The sequence below is a fragment of the Sciurus carolinensis genome, chromosome 11 (genome assembly GCF_902686445.1).
Source record: "Sciurus carolinensis chromosome 11, mSciCar1.2, whole genome shotgun sequence".
Taxonomy (NCBI): domain Eukaryota; kingdom Metazoa; phylum Chordata; class Mammalia; order Rodentia; family Sciuridae; genus Sciurus; species Sciurus carolinensis.
The window spans coordinates 128,117,903-128,138,759 of record NC_062223.1 but is presented as its reverse complement, the minus strand read 5'-3'; the positions used below and the strand labels follow the sequence as shown (position 1 = coordinate 128,138,759).

The following is a 20,857-nucleotide window of genomic DNA, read 5'->3' as shown; positions in this document are numbered from 1 at the left end:
CACATATTTTCTATCTCAGGTTCTGTCCCTGTTTTCTATCTTAAATTTCAATTGTTCCAAAATGTGTGTGGCCACTCAGGAGCAACAATTCTATCTATACATCGTGACTAGCTGACCCAAAGTCATGGGTGGATATTTAGACTCAGAGCTGGGAAGACTCCATCTTTCTGCCCTTAGACCACAAGCCAAGCTTTTACTTGTATCACCTTCAAAGAAATACATTTTACTTCTTCATAGGATGTCTTAGTTACTGCACTGTAAGTGTGGAAATCAGTTACAAACTGAATTTTCACATTCTCTTGCACTGTTACATTCTTTCTCCAAAGATAAGAAAATTGCATCAACCTTCACTGGGCTCCCATAGCAACTTGGTAAATTAGGTCGAGATGTGGGGGCAGATAACGTGGCTTGAAAGCCTGCCTGTTAGCTGAGTTAAGAATACATCAAATGCAGTGTTGGCTTCCGCCAAAATGTACCTCCTTACCTTACTGTGAACTGCTTACGGTTATCAAGCTGATACAATCAGAAAGCTCCATTTTCTCTTGTTCAAAGATACATTCTGAACTCCTTCTAATTACAACACAGTCTGAGGAAAGCAGCCCAGTGTTTTCTATATGTTTTATAGATTTTAGTTAAATGCTTTCCTGATCCTTGAAAAACATAGACCTCTCTGATTCTTTTTAGTTTGTTTGTTTTTCCATTTCAGCAGAAATAGAGCATTCTGTTGGATTATCATATAGAACTCTCTCTTCCCCTCTCTTCTTCCAGGCCCATTTATAGATGGTGAAACTGAGGCACAGAGAAAGTGACTTATTCAAGGCTGTGAAATTTCAAACTATAGGAAGGTAGAAGTTGCTCCTGAATTAAATCTTAAGTGCCAGATGTTTCATTCTGAATACAAAATCTGTTCTCCTTATTAAGGGTTCAGAGAATGCTCCTTGGATCTGTCTGTTGCTTCCGTGGAGGGTTGAGAACCTTGTCTCCATCTTATCACTTACACACACTGTACACATGAGGGTATGTGGGAGAGAGTAGAGCTAGACTTTGGCTTTGGTCCAGAGTTACTGGACTGTGAATCACCTTTATTGAATGTCACTCCAGGTGGCCAGACATAACCACAGATAAGGGTCCATTCCTACCATGTCTGCTGTTGTTAATGTGTGGGTCTGGTGGAAAAGCCCTTGTTAAGGTCTAGGTATATCCCTACCCTTTGAGTTGCAGTTATGAATGAAGTGGTTCTCTTTTTACCTGGAGCCTGCAAAAGGCCAAGCCCAAAGTCATCCATTAACTGTCATGGAATTGTGTTTGTATAGATTTTTGTAAGCAGATAGTCTCTCAGTTTAAGACTCAATTGGGACTATCTGGGATTCAAGTTCCAAGTCTCGTGTGTGTGTGTATGTGTGTGTGTGTGTATGTGAGAGAGAGAGAGAAAGAGAGAGAGAATCATATTAAAATTAGCACTTTAGAAAAACTTCGTTTTATTGAAAATTTGAGATTTTGTAAATAAACCCTTTTGCACTTAAAAAAAAAAGAAAGAAAGAAAATTAGCACGTTAGTAGAAAAAGAAGCCTCATATACTTCCCCTATAGGTCATAAATTGCTTCTGCCCTGAAATGAACTTTCTTCTTGTCATTTATAGATGGCACTGGAGCCAATCTGAAGTCATATAAGAAAGTCCCCAGGCCAAGCCCAGAACTTTGGAGTTCTAACTTGCAGTTGAGTTTTAGATATTAGTAATCCAAAGCTACTGCTAAAACATGTTTTTGAGAATAACAAAGTTTACTGCAAAAAGAAGTGTTTCTAAACCCTTCAATTCAGAATGCAACCTGAGATTTGGCAGCATTACATAAAATCACAGTTTTCTGAAGGAAAGCAGGGTTGCAAAATAATTTCAGTGTACTTGGGTACAAATGACTGCAAAAGCTATTGGTAGTGAACCTAGATAAGGAAAGGTGAGAGGGGTCACCAAGGCAAGCTACCAGGGTAGTGTGAATTTATGCAGATTTTAAATGTTCTAAACACAGGTGGCTATGTTGTTAGGGCCAGTGCAGAGCTTTTCAATTTGGGGGGATTACTGGAGCCAGCCTCTGGAATACAAAATCTCTCCATACAAATGATATTGATTATAAGACGATGTGAGTTGAATGAAGTCAAGAAAGGCCAATTTGTTGACATGAGCGTAGAACTCTGGTGCCCAGTCTGTGCAGTAGCCACCATTTCAGAAGCCCAAAGAAGTTAAGCGACTTTATGGGGGTTTTTGGGTCAGGCGAAGCTAGGGCTGGCTCCCAGCATTGTGGAAGCCATCAGTCTCAGTGCTGTGCACCTGATGGGTAAGAGGAAAAGAGCTTAGGAATGAGCAAGCTGAGAAACAGAGCATCTTTGCTTGCTTACTCAGAGGCCATGGTGGGTAGCAGGTAGCAGGGAAACCAGCCAGATCCCTCAGCTTAAACAGACCTTCCTGCTGGCCAACAGCTCAGAAGCTAGGAGGGATGCTGATTTGCTGTGCTTGGCAGTGGATCCTAAGGGATGGACATGTGGGATGGACTTGTGTGTGGGGGTGTTCCTCAATAGAGTAATAGGCTAACATGTTGTTTGGTTGTAAGATTGACAGGGGAATACTTAGGAAGACTAGGGAGGAAAATTCCCAGAAAGATTTGAACTAGATGGGAGGGAAAGCCCTTTTTTCAGTTTTTCTGCAGAAAAGCTTTACTCCTTCTGCTTCTTAACTAATTAGCTTTGTGATGATGTTTCTTAATCATCTTCCTCTGGTATAGTTAGAGGACTTGACCTCACTAGTAACTTTTTTCTAAATGTCTTTGAGAAGATGTGGAAAATGGAGGTTCCCTATTTCCGTTGGTGGTTTTTGAAGGCCACAATCGGTGGCTGAACCACCTGTCTTAATTTAGCTCTGGTAGTACTTTGGAAGCTGTATTTCAAGCAGAAAAAGTTCATTTACACTTTACCATCTGCCCTGACCTTGCTGCTATTTATCTCTCTCTGAGACCTTGTGGGTGCCTGCCTGGATTTGGGACAGCAGGAAACTCACCACTTGACCCTTTTATCCTGTAAACTGTCCTCCTGACTGTCTGAATCTCACATTTTTGGGGTCACTGTTTCTTTAACAAAATCTCATTACAAATGATGGAATTGGGTGGTAGCTGTTCTGGAATTTCACTCTGTCTCCAGTCTGAAGCTCCGCCTTTTTTCCTTTGAAGCAAAATGTTTCCCTTGAGCAAAATGCAGCCAGCATGCTACTGAAATATCCACAAAAGTCCTAGTTGCCTTTAAGTAGTAAGCCTTGGAAACCCCCTGTCACTTCTATTGGGAAAGGCCCTGCCAGATGTCCCGGATAGTCTTACTTTGCCCCTTGGCATCTCTTTCTTTTCCCTGGATGGCCTTCCCTGCCAGGGAGAATAAGTGGTAACTATCCGGGTGGAGGCTCCATTCCAGAAAAGCACAGCCCCTCCCCTGTTCTTTGTCAGATGACTTACATGTGATACCTGAAGATTGGTTGCAATGTCAGCACCCATCTGTCACTTGGGAATGCCTTCAGATTGAAGTCCAGGTTAGACACATGAGAGGGTGGCCATCCAGTGCTGCTTTATTACCAATTACATTTCAGTGCCTATGTCCTGTAGAAATTATGAGTCTGCCAATGGCCAGCTCTGTGACCTTGGGCATTGCTCATATCTCCATGCCTCTTTTTTCTCATCTGCAAAATGGTAATAGTTTGGTCTCATAGGCTTATTGTGAGAATTAACAAATGAGTTTTTGGAAAGCCCCCAGGACAGTGTTGGTACATAGGAAGTACTCTCTAAGTACCAGCTGTTACTACTATTCCATATTATTCTCTAAACTTCTTACCTTTCCAGGATAGTTCTAAGTTCTTTGAGGTCAGGGGACAATGCATCTTATTCATAGAATTCTAGCAATTGCAGAATTGGGGTGCAGCAGTTCAGTTATGCAGCTCAGTCAAAATGAGTTAAGCTCCTACTGTATGCTAGTATTTTTCATATAGTCTATTAGTATTTTAACCCCTGCTAAAAACCACATGAAGAAGGTTCTGTTATCCTTATTGTACAAATGGGGGGTTGATTTTTTTTTTTTTTTGAGGATGTCTAGCCCAAAGCCATGTAGCATACAAGGAAGATGCCTTTCAAGTTTTTCACAATGCGTGACAATTAATAAGAAAATAGTGTGTTAGTTTGGGACTGCTGAGAAGTAGATGCCAAGACTTGACTTGCAAGTCATTTATGGGAGGAGCATCTATGAAGGACAAGGAGGAGGGAGAAAGAGAAATTGCTGGGAGCCTTTAGACTATGCTGCAGGTCTGGAAGGAAGGAGATTTGTGTAAGAAAAGCCACAGCTGTAGCTGAATTCCAAGAATGTTTGGACAGGCTGGAGGGGAATCCTTGGTCAGAATTGCCCAGTGGAGGAGATCCATGTGTCACAGGAGTGGGCGTGCATGACCATGTTCAATCCCTGACTGCAGCAGCCCCCAAGGAAGCAGAGCCTTGGGGTGGACATGGTAGAACCATTCTGCAACAGGAGATCTGAATAGCACAAAGTTTTGAATGCATGTCAGACCTGACCCATGAACATGGGTCATATAGGCCAGCACAGCTTTTCCATCTGGCTCAATGTAAGTCGGGACTCAGGACCATGTGTCTCAATGCTCTTGGTGGCCCATGATGTGCTTCTGAGCTCAGTGCATAATGTTGGCTGTAACTCACCCAAGGCATTGTTTTCTGCGTGACTCACCTCCCCCTGAGAGATAACAAGAGTGAAAGTTCTCCCAGGATGATTGAATGTGAAAGTTTAAACTCTGCAGGGAGGTTGGGAGGTGCTGGAGAAATGGTCCCAGGCAGAACTCTGTGGAGGTGTTTGACCTTCAGAGCAAGGAGGTACAGTTCTTTGTGAAGGTCTCACCAGTCTGGGTTCTCTGGCCTTGATTCTTTAACTGCATAGGTAGGACACTTTCAGCTCATCACATTATGGGGAACCAAAAGATTTTGCTATGTATCTCCATATAGTGCTGTTAATATTATGGTTTGTTTTGCCCCAAGCTGGCCACAATGCCTTGCACTTGAGGGGTGTTCAGAAATCATTTTCTGGGTAAATGCTTGAAAATTCCAGTGTATTAGTGATTGCTTGGGATCCAGTTCACCTCCTCAAGACTTCTAATGTGCTTGACCAATGGTTTCTCTCATCTATGATATGCAGGGAAAACTTTCCCCCAGGATAAAATCAATTCCAGAAATGAACTTGAGAATCCTACTGAGAAAGATATAGTTTTCAGACCTTCTGCAGTCCTGTTCATAGTTTTCAGACTTCTGCAGTCCTGTTCTCTAAACCTAATCAATGAACCCATCCTTTTTCTTATTATGTGTATACTTAGGAAAGCATTTCTTTTAGATATTTAGGAAAAAAAAAAACACATTTATTTGATTTTAAAGAAATTTCTCATCCACTAACCCTAAATCCAAGCCTAAGCCATCTCTGGTGATTTCTTTAAAATAATCAGTTCCCTAGAAGAAAGACATCAGGAGGAAAAACCTATGAAGAAACCCACTTCCTGACTTGAACTCACTGTCCCGCTGTCCAAGTTTACATCTGAGTGTTAGGCTGAACCTAGCTAGGCACCATTTGTGGTGGGTTTAGAGGAGAGAGGTGGCTGCATTTGAATAGAGGCTTCCCCTTTAAAAAAGGGGACCTGTCTCCTTTCTCCTGCCCCACCCCCACATGTGTCCTTGAACAAGTGCAGGTGTGCAGAAGGAGCAAAACAAAGGTCTTTCCTCCATGTACTAAAAATGTATAACTGCCTGGTTCTCAGACTCAAGCCATACTGACCAAATGGGCTCCACTTAAGTCTGTGCCAGTTGGGTGAGGCAATCCTGCTGGCCCCTGCCAGCTGGCTGGGCTTGCTGCTGAGCCCCGTCCTGGGCACTGATGGCAGGACAAGACAACCTCCTATACCTCAGTTAATGCTGGCAGGATCTGTCTCTTTGGGACTGCTGGCCAACTCACTCTGGGTCAGTGCCACATGATGATAGGGTGGAGTGAGCTTGGTGAGAACATGAATGATTAGGGAGAAAAGCACATTGGTGGGGGAAAGAGGATCTAAGTCCATCTGTGGCCAAGATTTCCCCAAACCAGAAATGTCTCTGATACTTTCACTTGCAAAGCAGTTTGCATCTGGTATCTCTTGGTGTAGACCTACTTTTAATTAGAACAAAGATCCCTCACATTAAAAATTTTAAGTGGTTATTTTCATTTAAAATATTTAGAAGTTTTACATTTATCTACTTTAACTTTTTTTTAAACCTTCAACTTTCTACTTGCTGAAAGTTGCCATATGAAAGGCCAGTTTAATTCTCAGAGGCCTAATTAAATTTTACTTAATGCTTTTGCAATTAAAAAATTCTATCTCTTTTTGTTTTTTGTTTTTCTTTAAAGATTCTGTTTTTAAAAATGCTTTTTCCTGCTCTTTCATTCTTCTGTTTAATTTCATTGTTGTATTTTCCGTTGCTTCCAAACTGGTCTGCACTGAGGTTGTTCTTTAGGGTCTCTCTCTTTCTTAAAAAAAGATAAAAATAAAATATACATATATATTTGCATATTAAGAACTTAATTTATATCTCTGTAATGTGAAGAGGAGCAAAGATTATTATTTCCATTTTAGGCATAAGAAAATAAAGCCCAGAGAGGTTAAATGCGTTGCACAAGATTGCACAGTGAATCAGGGATGAATTGAGATCAAAGTCCTGTACCCTTGACTCCCCATGTGGGACTTTCCCAGGGGCATGTTTATATTTTAGTTTTATAGGATGCTGTCATCTCTCAGTCCTCTGCTGCCTAACATATGACATGTTTTCTTTTAAAAATTTTTTGAAATCTTCCCTCCTTTTTGGAGGATCTAACATGTCAAAGATACGAACTTGACAGTCAAAAGGTGGTTTTAATTGCTTTGAGAGCTGTTTTCTAACTTATTTCCTTTGTTTGATACTGATTATCTCAGCACTAAGTAAATGCAAGTTCTTGAAATTACTGTTCATCCTCAGTTTCCTCAGGTGTGTTTTTTAAGCACCTGATAAGGATATTCTTTGTTGTTGTGAGTCAGATTATTAGAATTTGTATTCCCAATCACTGCCCTTGAATGCCCAGCCATTGATATAGGAACATATTTATAGAATATAATGACTGTGCAATGATTCGCTAAACCAACCCATTGTTCGCTGGTGGTAGAATGTACCATAGATGCATTATGTTAGAGAAGAGATGAGGTCGGGTGCAGGTGGTGGTATAGGAAAGCCAGAACTCAGAAGAGATGGGAGACAGCACCTGTGGCATGACATAGAGCCAAATCCAAGCCGTCTCCGCTCTTTTCTTTAAAAGCTCTTCCCAGGGCCTTGATCACCAATAAATCCAGCTGTGTCACCCACAGGCAGAAGAGTCTGTATAGCTCCAGGTTGGATTTGGTTGAAAAAGCAAGAAACCATCAGACTGTTTTTTGTTTGCCATTAAATTTCATGTCACAGGGACTTAATGGAGCTAGAGATATTTTGCAGTCTTTGGTGACTGGTGACTTAAGAGGGGGTTGACAGCAAGGTGGTGATGCTTAGATGCTGGGGTCCCCCTCTCCACCTTCAGAGGTGGGTTCTCTTGCGGGAGTATGAATAGAAGATACGTTCGTGAACAGATGGGTCATTTCTGGATTCGAGTGTTCTGTTTTTGCTGTCATCGTTTGGCTGTGGGTAGAGACACCTGGCTGTAAGGGAGGGGCCCAACAGGCCCGTTCTCTGTTTTAAGGCCACCTGCCAGATGTATGCTACCAGGGCAGAGTCAGCCCTGTTGCAAGGGTGACCAACCATGAGAGTTTCATAGGTTAAAATAAGTGTGGTGTCCTGCCCACACTGAGGTATTTGATTTGAATTTCAGAGTAGAGCTAAAGGATTTTAGCTTCTCAAAGTAACAATTAACCCCCAAAGGACAGGAGGTGTGGTAGTTTTTATTTTGGGGACATGTTGATGCAACATAGCCCAGGAGTCACCCATATTGTTTGGCTCCAAATATAATTTAAGAGAAGGAGTTTGGGTGTCTTTGCAAATCCTCATGTCTTGTTATCAGGGGAGGACTCTTACTAAAGCCATTCAGTTAGCATTTATGGAGTACCTACTAAAGATGAGACATTGAACCTGCTCTGGGAACATAAGGAGCAATAAGATAGAAGGAGCTGAAACTGGAGTCATTCAACAACAAATTTTTGTTGGGTGGTGTTTGTTAATGAGGGATTTGTTGGTAAGCCACTGTTCTAGGCTTTGGGTCACAGCAGTGAAAACACGAAGTGCTGCCCTCGAAACATAGATTCTAGTGATGAGAGAGATGGACACTGAGCAAACCATTAGGGTTGGTCTTGGTGTTAGCAGACCACAATGAAACTAGGAGGAGTCTGCTCAGCTGCCCAGCATTGACCCCTGTCTGGAGAGAAGTCAAATACCTTGTTAGCCTCCCACCAGGAACAAATGACAGAAGGCGCATTTGTGGTTGAAATGGAAACGAGGAAGGAGTAGAAGGAAAACCTGAAGTCCAACCCCAAATCCTTGTTCGTTCACCACCTGTGAGGAGGTCATTGCCATGGGCAGACAACCCCCAAACCTGGAAAACAAGAAGGAAGATACAAGTTGGCAAGTGGGAAGGCTTATTATCAAGAATATCTTGCTAAAATTTCATTCTAGCCCATTACTATATATTTAAGTTGCTCAGTTCTTAGCCTCAGATTAAGGGACCAAAAAGCAGGGGACTTTTAATAACCAACCTTCATTGAGGTGGTAGACTTTGAAGTTCTTAGATAGGAAAGAGAGACTTAAAGTATGGCCAAAAAAGCAGAAATTTACTTAGAGCTTTACCTATTTTTCCCCCCTAAAAAAGGAATCGTTGTCTTAGATTCGTGGTGTCTTGAGGGTCCTCTCAGTGAGTGGGGTTGCGGGTGTGTCTTCAGTTTGATTTGCTCTTTTGGCCTGAAAATCCCTCTAGGTACCCACTTGATATTTCTGTGTCAAATTCTTCTGGTGGGGACTGTCAGTGTAGTAGAAAGAATTTCCCTGCTGTTCAGAAGCTGAGAAGGAAGGAGCAGTCAGAGAAAATTCCCCGGCTGCAGGCAGGCAGGAAGGCGGGGGGGGGGGGTGACCCGCAGGGGTGTGGAGACCCAGAGAGATGGGAGACCCGGCCTGTGGTGTGTGGCGCCCTCCCTCCTGCACTGCTTTGGGAAGGGACCTCCTCCTAACAGGGACCCCTCTGTTGTCGTGGCTCAGAGCTCCACTTGAGAAGCATAGTTTCCCAGTGATGCCACTGGATTCCTGATGTGTGACACTGCAGGGCAGCATGGTGAAGGGCGCTGTTGACTGCTTGGGGGCCCCAGACAGGGACACCATTGTGAGTCACATTTAACATGTGAGCTCCCCTTTCCCATGACTGGAGCTATTCTTAGTGCTCGTCTCTGCTCCGGGGGATGAAAGTCACTGGGACCACTGTCCACTTGGGTAGGTGAACGGGGCTGGGTCCAGGGATGAGGGGGAGGTGCAGGGAGAATGGAGGAAGAGGCTTTGTAATTTTAGAGGGATGAGCCCTGTGGCCCTGTGGATTTGAGTAGATCGATGCTAGGTCGTGCAGAAACATTCACTGGGAGAATTGTCACTAAGAGTACAAGACTCATTCATTGTTTCCACATGTCTGCGGCATAGACTTGGATGTGGCTGGCAGATGTTCAAAGCCAGTGTGCGCTGCAGCCCCAGAGCTGCCTCCATGCCGTGTGTCTCCACTTGGCCCTAATTTCCCCTTCTAGACCTGAAATGAGGGTGACACCTTGCCATAGTAGAAGTAGCCTCCTGTGTGGGACCATCCAGGGCACAGAGTTGGCCTGAGGCCAGAATTCTTGCAGAGGTGCAGAGTTTGTGGCTGGGAGAACCTGAGAAGAATTCCAGGTCTTTCTTGTTTCTGTTGCTCTGCACAAGGAAAGGGCAGTTTAGGAGTCAGGAGAAAGGCCCAGGAGGGAAAGGGGAGGGGAAGGTTGGGAATAGATCACATTCCTCTCCTTTGGTGCAAGGACCTGGGCTTTCTGAAGAGGGAGAGTACCTGGGTGCTTATCAGCCTGGGGTGTTTACAGGGGCGGGGACTTGGGCTGACATTGCCATGGTGTTGACTTTCCTACTGTGAAGTTAACCAGAGACATTTCTTAACATTCAAGTTCCTGTATTTTCTTTGGGCTCATCCCTTTCCTACTCTTCCCCCACCCCTTATTCCCTTTCATGTAAATAGAAAAAAAAAAAAAAAAAGAATTTGAGAGTACAGCGCCTGGAACTTGGGTTCCCAGATTTAACATATGTTTATTCCTTCTGGACATAGGATAATTCACAGTGAGGTAAAAACTTTCTCAGACAAGGGCTCACCCTGTCCTCTGGCCATATTTGCAGAAGTCAGGGGTCAGATATACTCAGAGAAAGGGCTGGAGCAAAAGACTGCATGACATTTCAGTTCTAGAAGTGGCACTGAAGGAAAATCGTAATAATTCTGTCTGAGGTGCTCCTGTCTGAGCTGATGCTGACGATGTGAACTGAAATCCCCTTCTTGACTTGTGGCTGTGAGTGTCACGGGCAGGAGACTGTTCTGTATTCTTGGACTGTCCTTTCTGGGGCTTACAGATGTGCTTGCTGCTCCCTGCCTCTAGCTAGGACTGCCTGGTTTTCTCTTGTCTTTTCATCCCTTTCCTCAGCCTGGTATATGAACTCTTCTATCCAAGAGATGTTAAGACAGTGAAAGTAAAAGCCCAGGCTGGGAGGCAGTATTACGGCTGGCTGTCTAGTATTCTGAGACTACTGCAAGAGGTGGGGAAGAGTTTTTTTTTTTTTTAAAGCCAGGACATTTTATACTTTTCTCCACTGTAACCAGATGGGTAGTTTAGATACCAGGCTTTTTTGACTTGATCTTGTCTAGGGGCAACATGGTGTTGAAATGAAGAATTTGGGGCCACACCACCTGGGTTCCAGTTCCAGCTACTCCACTTGTGATAATGAAATCTCTGCACAAGTTAGAGAGCCACACAGTGCCCCAGTTTTCTCTGCTGTAAAATAATAGAAGCAAATAGAATAACCACAGCATTTAGACTCCTAGACTTATTGTGAAGAATCATGAGATGCCTGTGAAGTATCACTCAGTTGTGTGTACAGAGGGTGCACAATGAATCATGGCCTCTTAAGTTCTTTTCTCTGCCAGGGGTTTTAGAGAAAACTCTCACCTCCAAATATGTAAGGTCTGTACTGTTGGCATAGGGGTATTCTCATATCAGAACTTTGGGATAGCTGATTTTTCTGTTTCTGTCTCTCTCCAGGGTTCTGATTGAATTTCTATAGTCACTATGAACTTCATCAGAAAACCTGTAATGTCCAGGACCTCTTGCAGGTGCATTTCTTAAGAGCAGTTTACTTTCTTACCTCCTGGGCCCATTAGAATGTCTTCTCAATGGATTCCTCATATAGTGTCATATTTACTTTTGTGAACCCAGATAGGGAACAGTAGCTGCCAACATTTCTCAACTCCAAGAAGTCCCCCAGAAACCTGAGGGGTGTACTAAATGATTTTTTTTTTTTAACAGTAGGTGGGTACAGGAAGCAAATGCTCTACCTGTGTTGCCATCTGGGCTGTATCTTTGGGTGGTCATTTATTTTGAAGGCATTCACCAAATTCTTTTATTCTTGAATACATGTAAGGTATACTTTCTGCAAGATGGTTTTAAAGAGCTAGAGGTATATTCTCAGAAAGCTGAAGTAGAGCTATTTCACATTCCATGTTTAGCTTGGGTGTGCTGAGTAGGGGGGCCTGGAAACCACCATTAGGAAGTAGTTACTGAATAAAGGTTTCCTTTGGCTCTTGGATGATGATACCCATCAGTAGCTGTTTCCTCCTATGGGGTTAGTGGAGGTTACCCTGGTGCTTTGAGTCTGACCTTGGAGCAAAGTCGCATTGCTCTTCTCTCCCTTTGCTGTGCTAATAGGAAAGAAACAGTAAGAACATTTGCACTCAGCTTACAGCAGGGAGGTGGAAAGTAGATTTGAGGAACAAGTAGAATGATGTGGGGGAAGATGCCTCAAAGGAGTATAAGATAGAATAAGGAACTGCTCTTATAGAACATGAAGAGCATTTTTTTTAAGATGAAGAGGAATCCTAAAAATTATTTCCTGTTGCATCAGATACATTTAAAATTTCCAAGGTTAAGGGTTAGAGTCTTAGCAAATCAAGTTTCCTCATGAGATGGGGAATCCCAGGCCTCATCTACGCAATGGGCCATTCCCAGTCCCATCCTGCTCAGATTGGCTCTGAGATGATGTCATAGGCAGTGTAGACATGTAACAAGCAATACAGGCAACTGGACCCGGTGTTGTCTCTCTAGCAACGCCCATAAATTAGATGGGAACCACTGGCAGCATTGTCATTTCAGAATAGAAAGGTATCCTAAAAGGAAGACTGGGTGACATAAATCCTTTAGCATAGGAAATTTAATATAAGGGTATACTGGGCATTCCAGAAAAAAACTCTTGGCAGTGTAGATGCTGGGACGAGAGAGAGAGAGAGAGAGAGAGAGAGAGTTGGAGTTGAAATTGAGATATATGAACCTATGAAGACAGTCTGAGACAGACCTCACCCAACTTCCCAACTTTTGGGGTCTCCTTGGGTGGCAAGTTAATTCCTCAGATAGTAATAATGCATTCCTTTCTTCTCTGGGTGCTTGCCTGTAAGTGACCCGGGAGGGTGGAGTGATGGTGGAGAGGAATATCATACCTGAAGGACACCCAACATCTGTTTTCTTACAAAAGGAAGAAAGTGACCCTTCTCCTTCACAAATCTGGGGTCAGAGGCTCCTTACTGCAGAGGAGTGCTTGTGAACTGGGACTTCTGCTTGGGGTTGGCAAAGACATGCCTACATTAATACCTTTCTTACTTCTCGAGGCAAATATCATACTTAGTTTTTGACTTCACAAGGGATTATGTTTTCTCAGATATCTCAGAAGATAGAAGCTGCATTTTCTTTCTAGAGTTTGTTTAGCAATAAAAGCGGATTGATTTTAAATCAGTCAAAATAGAGCAATTGATACATTTTCCCTCCCTTCCCTCCTTCCTCCCTCCCTCCCTCCCTCTTCCTTCCTCCCTCCCTCCCTCCCTCCCTCCCTCCCTCCCTTCCTTCCTTCCTTCCTTCCTTCTCTCCTTCTTAGATCTTCACTTTTCCTTTTATTTGGGTGCTTTCTCCAATATTTGCACTGTAGGTTGCCTTCCTTTCTCCTGGCTGGATGAACTGGGAGAGGAGAAAGGGAATTCTGTGAAATGGGATTGGTTGCTCAGAGCACTGAGTTTGTGGTGTAATGATTCACTGTGACTTGTGTTTCCAGGCAGTGGACCGATCCAGCTGTGGCAATTTCTTCTGGAATTACTCACTGATAAATCCTGTCAGTCTTTTATCAGCTGGACAGGAGATGGCTGGGAATTCAAGCTTTCTGACCCAGATGAGGTAAGAAAGAAATGACCTGAGAGTTCTGGATTGAGGAAGATGAGGAAACCCTGGGAAGGGGCCGAGGTTTAGATGACATTTTCTAGGATTATAATCCCAGCTCTGCTCCTTGCTTGCCTGTATGACCTTGAGCAAGTGATGCAGCCCACCCGAGCCTTTTTTTCATCATTGGGAAAGCCGAAAACATCCACAGTGCCCATTTGTTTTCCAGGATTGACTGATGTATACTTGAAATGCCTGGCGCATAGTAGGCTCTTTGTCAACAATGTTGCCTTCCCTGACTTCCTAGCACAGTGGCTCTGTGAATGGCAGGGGCCAGACAGTTCAAGAGGCCTTGGAAGATTGGTGCAGCTGTTCATTCATTCATTCTTTCATTACATAAATGCTTATTGAGGGGTTGTTCTGTGTCATGCCCAATTTCCATGATAAAAAACAATGAACCACAGAGACAAGATCTCTGTTCTGGGCAGACATGAGAAAATATTTGTACTCTAGTACAGAAAAAATGCTTCCTGCTGTTGAAGGGTAGGTAGGATTGAAGCTCAGCCCCTCCCTTTCACATACTCCCATTTTATTTTGTGCTTTCAAAGCAAGGAAATTCTACGAATAAGGGGAAAGAGGAATCTATACTGTGGTTCTTCTTTTTTCTCCAAATCAAAAAAATTTAACCCCATTACCTAGAAGTTCAAGGGCACTGCATATTCATCTTAAAAAGATAACTTGCCTACTGTCATTACCCAACCCTAGGACCTAAAGTTCAGAATTGTGTCATTTGCAGCATTGTGAATGGAACTAATAGACATTATATTAAGTGAAATCAATCAGACACAGAAAGACAAATACTGCATGTTCTCACATGTGGGAGACCACAAAGTCGATCTCGTAGAAGTAGACAGTCGGGCTGAGGGTGTAACTCAGTGGTAGAGCACCCATCTAGCATGCATGAGGCCCTTGGTTCAACTCCCATTACCACCAAAAAGATAAAAAATAAAAAAAGAAGTAGGTGATAAAGAGTGGTTGCCAAAGCCTAAGAAGAAGTTGGGGGATGGGGTGGAGAGAGGATGGAAGAGGCTGGTTAATGAGCACAGGTTGCTGTTGGATAGGAGAGATAACTTCTAAAGTTCTGTAGCACAGTAGGATGACTATGGTTGACAACAGTTAATTGAATATTTCAAAAGAGGTAGTAGAGAGATTTTTGAATGGCCCTTATAGAAAGTACACATAAATGTCTCAGGTACTAGACATGCCAATTATCTTGATCATCACATGTTGTGTACATGTGTTGAAAGGTTACATTGTACCCCACAAATCTTATTATATGCCAATTAAAATAAGAATATATATATATATATATATATATATATATTTTTTTTTTTTTTTTTTGCGGTACTGGGGATCAAACTCAGGGCCTTGTGCTTGAGAGGCAAGCACTCTACCAGCTGAGCTATCTCCTCAGCCCCAAGAATATATTTTAAAAAAAGAAAAATGGAATTCAGAGGAGATAGTTCAGAAAAATATCTTTCATGTGTCCATGAATCTCATCATCTTATTTGAACCTCACAGGCCATCATGAATGGGCATAAATATAATAAACATATTTTAAGGTCATCCTTGTAGCTTTTTACCCATCAATCCTCCTTTAAATTTTTTTTTCTCAATTTTTATTTTTTTAAATTCCAGGTGGCCAGAAGATGGGGAAAGAGAAAAAACAAACCTAAGATGAACTACGAGAAACTGAGCCGTGGTCTTCGCTACTATTATGACAAAAACATCATCCACAAGACAGCTGGTAAACGCTATGTATACCGCTTTGTCTGTGATCTGCAGAGCCTGCTGGGATACACCCCTGAGGAACTCCATGCCATGTTGGATGTCAAGCCAGATGCCGACGAGTGATGGACCAGGAAGGGGCTGGGGGACCCTTCTGACACCTTTCAAAGAACAACCGCTTTGGTTGGACTCATATTTTTTAATTGTTATTCTATTTTTTATTTTCCAGAACTCATTTTTTACATTCAGGGGTGGGAATTAAGGGAGCTGCAGCTGTAGTCCATTGTACGTGGTCACAAAGGGAAAGCCAGGACTTGTGGGGTGGGTGGGGCAAGACATTCTTGAGCAAATTTTCAGGAAAGAAAGAAAGGTCTTAGAAGCTTGAAGTATCTGACTTAAGGGAGGAGGAAGAGACTAATAATATGTCCAATCATTTTTTTTACTTCACCTATGAAAAAAAATGCATCTTGAGTTATGGACCCACTAGAAAGAGAAATTGTCACATCCAGACTCATGAGACTGATGAAAAGCAATTGGTTTGCTTATGTTTTTAAATCTGGGAGGGAGAAAAAAAGGACGGGGGATAAAAACATTTTCTTTGGGGAATGCACTAAAAGCCAAGAATTATTTACCTTTTATTCTACTTTTTGAAACAGAGATGGACTTCAGTGGGGGAGGGGCCAAAACTGTTTTTGTGTTAAAATTGATTTTAATTAAATTTTGTGCCAGTATTTTTTTTCTAAAAAATCGTCTTAAGCTCTAAGGTGGTCTCAGTGTTGCAGTATCACATGTTTGTTCTTATTTGCTGACTGAGGATTCTGTCACAATGAAAGAAAACTGTTTATATAGACCCCATTGGAAAATGAAGCTCTGTCACTGAGGTCAGGGATCCCAAATTCATGTGACTTATATATGAAGGAAATATTAATGCTGATTTGGGTACAGGAGAACTGCACATGTGAATTTCATTGATAATTTAAAAATAATTATCACACCCCATTACTTAGTTTGTCACTAGTGAAGTCTCGGGGTCTGGACTTAATGTTAAGCTAATAAGCATTAAGTCTTTGAACTGAATGTATTTTGCAGCCCTGGTTTTAGACTATATTCAATGTTGGTGCGCTATTGAAGTTGTGGAAAGGAAATCAAAGGGGGAAGATTAACTTGGTTCTTGAGTAAGTCTCTACCTGTAACATAAGTGACTTAGAATAGAAGCTATATGCATGGGCATTACCCTTCTAGTCTTAAAAAGTAAGTCCTAAAATGCATGTCATTCCAAATCAACACTCTATAATTTCTCCTTTATGTTTTATTTCCCCGTAATCCCCACATTTACTGTTCCCCACCCCACTGTTATTCAGTAGGCAGAATGTACAGCTTTCTGATAAGTGAGTGAAAGAGTAACTTCAGACACGAAGAGTATAGTCTTGCTGGGTTTTAGAAGCCATGGAAATTAAGAGAGCATTTCAGTTCAAGGTGACTTGGCTGTCTGGGAAAAGAAGTACAGGCTTTCCTTTGAAGAACTGAAGCTAGTTAGGTAGGATGTCAGGTGAGACTGAGCATGCAGAGGACATGAAGGCCTGGGTGGTATTGGGGCCTCATGCTTGACTCTCTTGTCTTGGCAGAGGGTAGAGAGTTCACTGTGGAAGGGAGGAATGACTTGAAGGCAGAGGAAACAAAGGAAGGAGCTTGAGTGAAGAAAATAAGGTGGTCCATGAGATACAAATTTAGTTTTAGTTCTCCCCAAGTTTAAACATAAGCATAGTCAACTGTGGCGGTCATCTTTCTGCTGGTTGTGAGGGGGGCTCTGAAAATGAGGTTTGGGGGCAAAAACCAACATCTAACTGGGGAGGAAGCGTGCCTAAAAAATCAGAATTCCTCCCGCTTTTTACACCCCAGTTAAAAGATTGACAGCAGACTTCCATGAACAAGGGGAGAAACAAGATGAGCTTCTCAGGGCTGGTCCCTTTTGGGACTTAGCTAAGAAACTGGAAGCACTACCTTCTAGCCTATCTTCATGAAAATTGACTGCTGACTCCCAGATGTCCTTTTAGATCCTAAATTTTCAGGAACAAAGCTCTGTGATCCATGAGTATCCTCATACTGATCAATTGGAGCATCCACATGCAAAGTAAAGGCAGAATTGTCCCAGTTATGTATTTTGATCTTACGGATGCAGGTGCCTTAATGAAGCTCTCAGAATAATTTCGGAGCTGCTCAGGGAGTGTTAGGTGGAACCATTCGGACTACATTATTTTCTTTTAGATGATATGATCTTTGTTGGGCACTGGCAAAGGGTGTTTGTGTGTGCGTGCGTGTGTGTGTGTGTGTGTGTGTGTGTTTGCAGACATGCAAAACTGCAGCTGAAATAATACCTGAGTTTTGTAGTTAAGTCTTTCCACATGTTGATAAGGGTGAGAGTAGAACCAAGGCCAGGTATGGGTCATTGCTTGCTATTTGCAATCAGGCATAAAATCCCTTTCTCAAGTCATCAGCCTTTCCTATGGAATTTATGCTGAAAACTCCCCTTCTGAGTCTGTGTAACACCCGCAATCCCTATAGCAGATAAGATGTAAGAAAGTGCCTCCTAGCGCTCCCCAGCCTGCTTCTTTACTAAGATGCCCTTTCTCTAGGGCCACTGATTTCAGGATTTGTAGATAGTGTATTAGTTCAGACAGCTTTGTCCATCTGGCCAGATGCTTTCTCCCCTCTTGTCCAAAGGCCAGAGACCATCCCAGGAAGAGTGGTGGTGGGTGGTTTATACACTGGAAATGTAGCAGCATTGTTGCATTTATGCTTTTTAAAAACACGTTAACTTCAGAGGAAGGACGGGCAAATCTGGTCTAACTGGGTGAAACCCTTATTTTCTTGGAGATGCCTTAACCAATATGGGTTTTGGCTTTTGGGCTCAGAGTCACCTGTGTTCCTTTCTCCACTCAAGGCAAGGATGTCCCTACCTGGAGCCCTGATTTTGTGCCCATGGGGATTGGTGGTAGCATTCAAAGATCAGAGGCGCTCTTCCTCACTTTGGAGACGAACACTCTGGGTTTTAAAGCATTAACCTGCCTAACCTTCATGGTGAAAAATACACCTCTTTTTTAGTCATGCTGTGCATGTTGCTTTCTCTGTTGGGGTCTATATAAATTTGTTGAACTCTTATCTACATTCCAAAGAAGTGTCAAGGAACCATAAATATATGTATACATATACATATATGAAATATATATATTAAAATAAAATTATCTCTATCAGGAATACTGCCTCAGTTATTGAACTTTTTTTTAAAGAAAACTTTTTTTTTTAAGCTGAGAAGTATTGGGGTAAAAAAGATGTTATATTGTGTTTGACTATTTTCCAACTTGTATTTTCATATAATTTATATTTTTTAAATGCTGAAAATTTAAAAGCAAGATTAAAAAAAAAAAGGAAAAGCAGGTGCTTTTTAAAAATCAGAACTGAGGTAGCTTAGAGATGTAGCGATGTAAGTGTCTATGTGTTTTTTTTTTTTTTTAAATGCAAAAAAAAAAATTTCTTACCGGGGAGTTTTTTTGTTTGTTTATTTTAGTAGCTGATGCTGGCACATCATTTTGCTGGAGAGTTTTTTATATACTGTAGCCTGATTTCATATTGTATTTTAAACTGTGTGAAATTAAAAACAAAGAAATTCATTCATAACGATGTGGTTTTGACTTGATTCTTTCCTGTCTGGATCATGTAGTGAAACAGGACAAATTAACCGGCTAGAGACAAACAAGAAGAGATGCCATCCAGTCTTTCAATCCCACTAGTTCAGGACCATGTTAAATAAAGATTTCCTAATAAAGGGTTAACTCTCACAGGATTACAGGGAGGTCATCCAGCATCCTGATTATTGAATATGTTGTGTCACCCTTTTTGGAATGCCCCTGGCCTTGTCATACCTTATTCATGTCTGAAGGACTAAGCCACATGAAGAAAAAAATTTAATGACTCAACAGGTAGACATTTCAGTGAGGTGCTGTTCCTGATGTGAATATAGAAAGTGGAATACCTTAGGTGCTCTGAACAGGGAGCATTATTTTTGTTTCTTCTTCTGATAGTATCTTTGCTCTGAAGCAATTTGGGACCCTCTCACCTATTCCTTTGGTCCTGTTTCATTAGGACTGATGAGATCTTTGAGAGTCCCCAGCAGTCCATGTCATAAATAAAACACATATTTCTAAGTGCACAGAGAAGAGTGCTTAGGAATGCAATCTGCATGGTGCCTTTTCCTTGTTGTTGGAACTGTAGAAGGTGGATGTTTTTAATTAACACCAACATTTGCAACATGAATCCCAACTCACAGCTGGAAAGAAAATTTTTGCTGAATTGTTCACAAAGAGAGCTCTGTTTTTGGAAAATCTCTTTTTTCAGTCCTTGCGCTTGAGGTTTGCTGAGTACACGTTAAACACAGACTGTGTGGTCTAGTGGTCAGGGAGCCCAACTGGCCATAAAGAAGGCTCTGGACCCTAAATCCCAGAGAGACCACTGCCACTCACTGGGAGACTTTGGGAAAACAGTTTGAAGTTCTTATATGTTTTAGTTTCCAGCTGCAAACCTGGGCAAAGCCACAACTCCTAAGGCAACCTGTGGCCACATGAGAACTCCTCTCTTCCCTGAATAAGCAGTTCATAGGTTTCTGCCTCAGTCAAGGTTTTGGTCAGAGAGTTTTCCTTCAATGCCAAGTTGGTATTATCCTTGATTTAATGCTGACTGGAGTAGAAGATTAAGATGTAGTTGAATAAAACCAGTTTAGGTCTCTTTCTCCAAATAGAAGCTAGAGTTCTAATGGGGAGCTCTCAAGAAACAGCTTGGTGGTCTCTCTTAATACCTCCATATTGAAGCTGTAGTAGGGAAGGGGCTGAATGAGAGCAACACCTTCAACAGCAATTGTAGGATTTGGGAAGATGGGGAAGGGCGAGAGGAAGAGACCCAGGGAGTCATTCAAAAGAAGGTGATGATCAAAATCTGTAGATATCACATGCTTTCTGGAGGTAATAGAATAAGAAAATTGGCCAAGTCTGACTGCTGACACAGCTTTGGAGAAAACTCTAAAACCAAAGTTCTCCCCTGAATCCTCCACAAAGCTTGAGCAACAGAGTTGTATTAGTTCATATTCTGTTGCTATAAGAAAATACACGAGAAAATAAAAAAAGGAAAAGAGATTTATTTGGCTCATAGTTTTGAAGGTCAAATGTCAAGATTGGCAGCCCTATCTGTTTGGCCTCTGGTGAGAACCTCACCAGAGCATGTGCAAGAGGATAACTCCCATGATGAGATAGGAAGCCAGAGGGATTCAGGGACTAGACTTACTCTTTATAGTAACTCACTCAGATGAGAGAACTAACACATTTCTTGAGACCAGCATTAATCCCCAGGGCAATGCCCCATGACCTAATTCCCCCTGTCTAGGTCCCATGACTTAAAGGTTCTGTCACATCAACATCACCACACGGGGGGCTCAGTTGCCAGCACAGGAACCTTTAAGTGTCACATTCAAATCATGTTTGAACC

At 42.2% G+C, this 20,857-nt stretch overlaps 1 protein-coding gene across 2 annotated transcripts in view; it reads left to right on the top strand.

Annotated features, from left to right (window-relative positions):
- Ets1 (ETS proto-oncogene 1, transcription factor) overlaps positions 1-18,781 on the top strand; it is a 64,201-nt gene extending 45,420 nt beyond the window's left edge. For both annotated transcript variants that reach the window (XM_047517089.1, XM_047517090.1), the window contains exons 7-8: positions 13,437-13,555; positions 15,236-18,781. In XM_047517089.1, the coding sequence (XP_047373045.1) occupies positions 13,437-13,555; positions 15,236-15,451 (335 nt within the window). In that variant the 3' untranslated portion in view covers positions 15,452-18,781. The remainder of the gene's footprint in view (positions 1-13,436; positions 13,556-15,235) is intronic.
- The last annotated feature ends 2,076 nt before the right edge of the window (positions 18,782-20,857 follow it).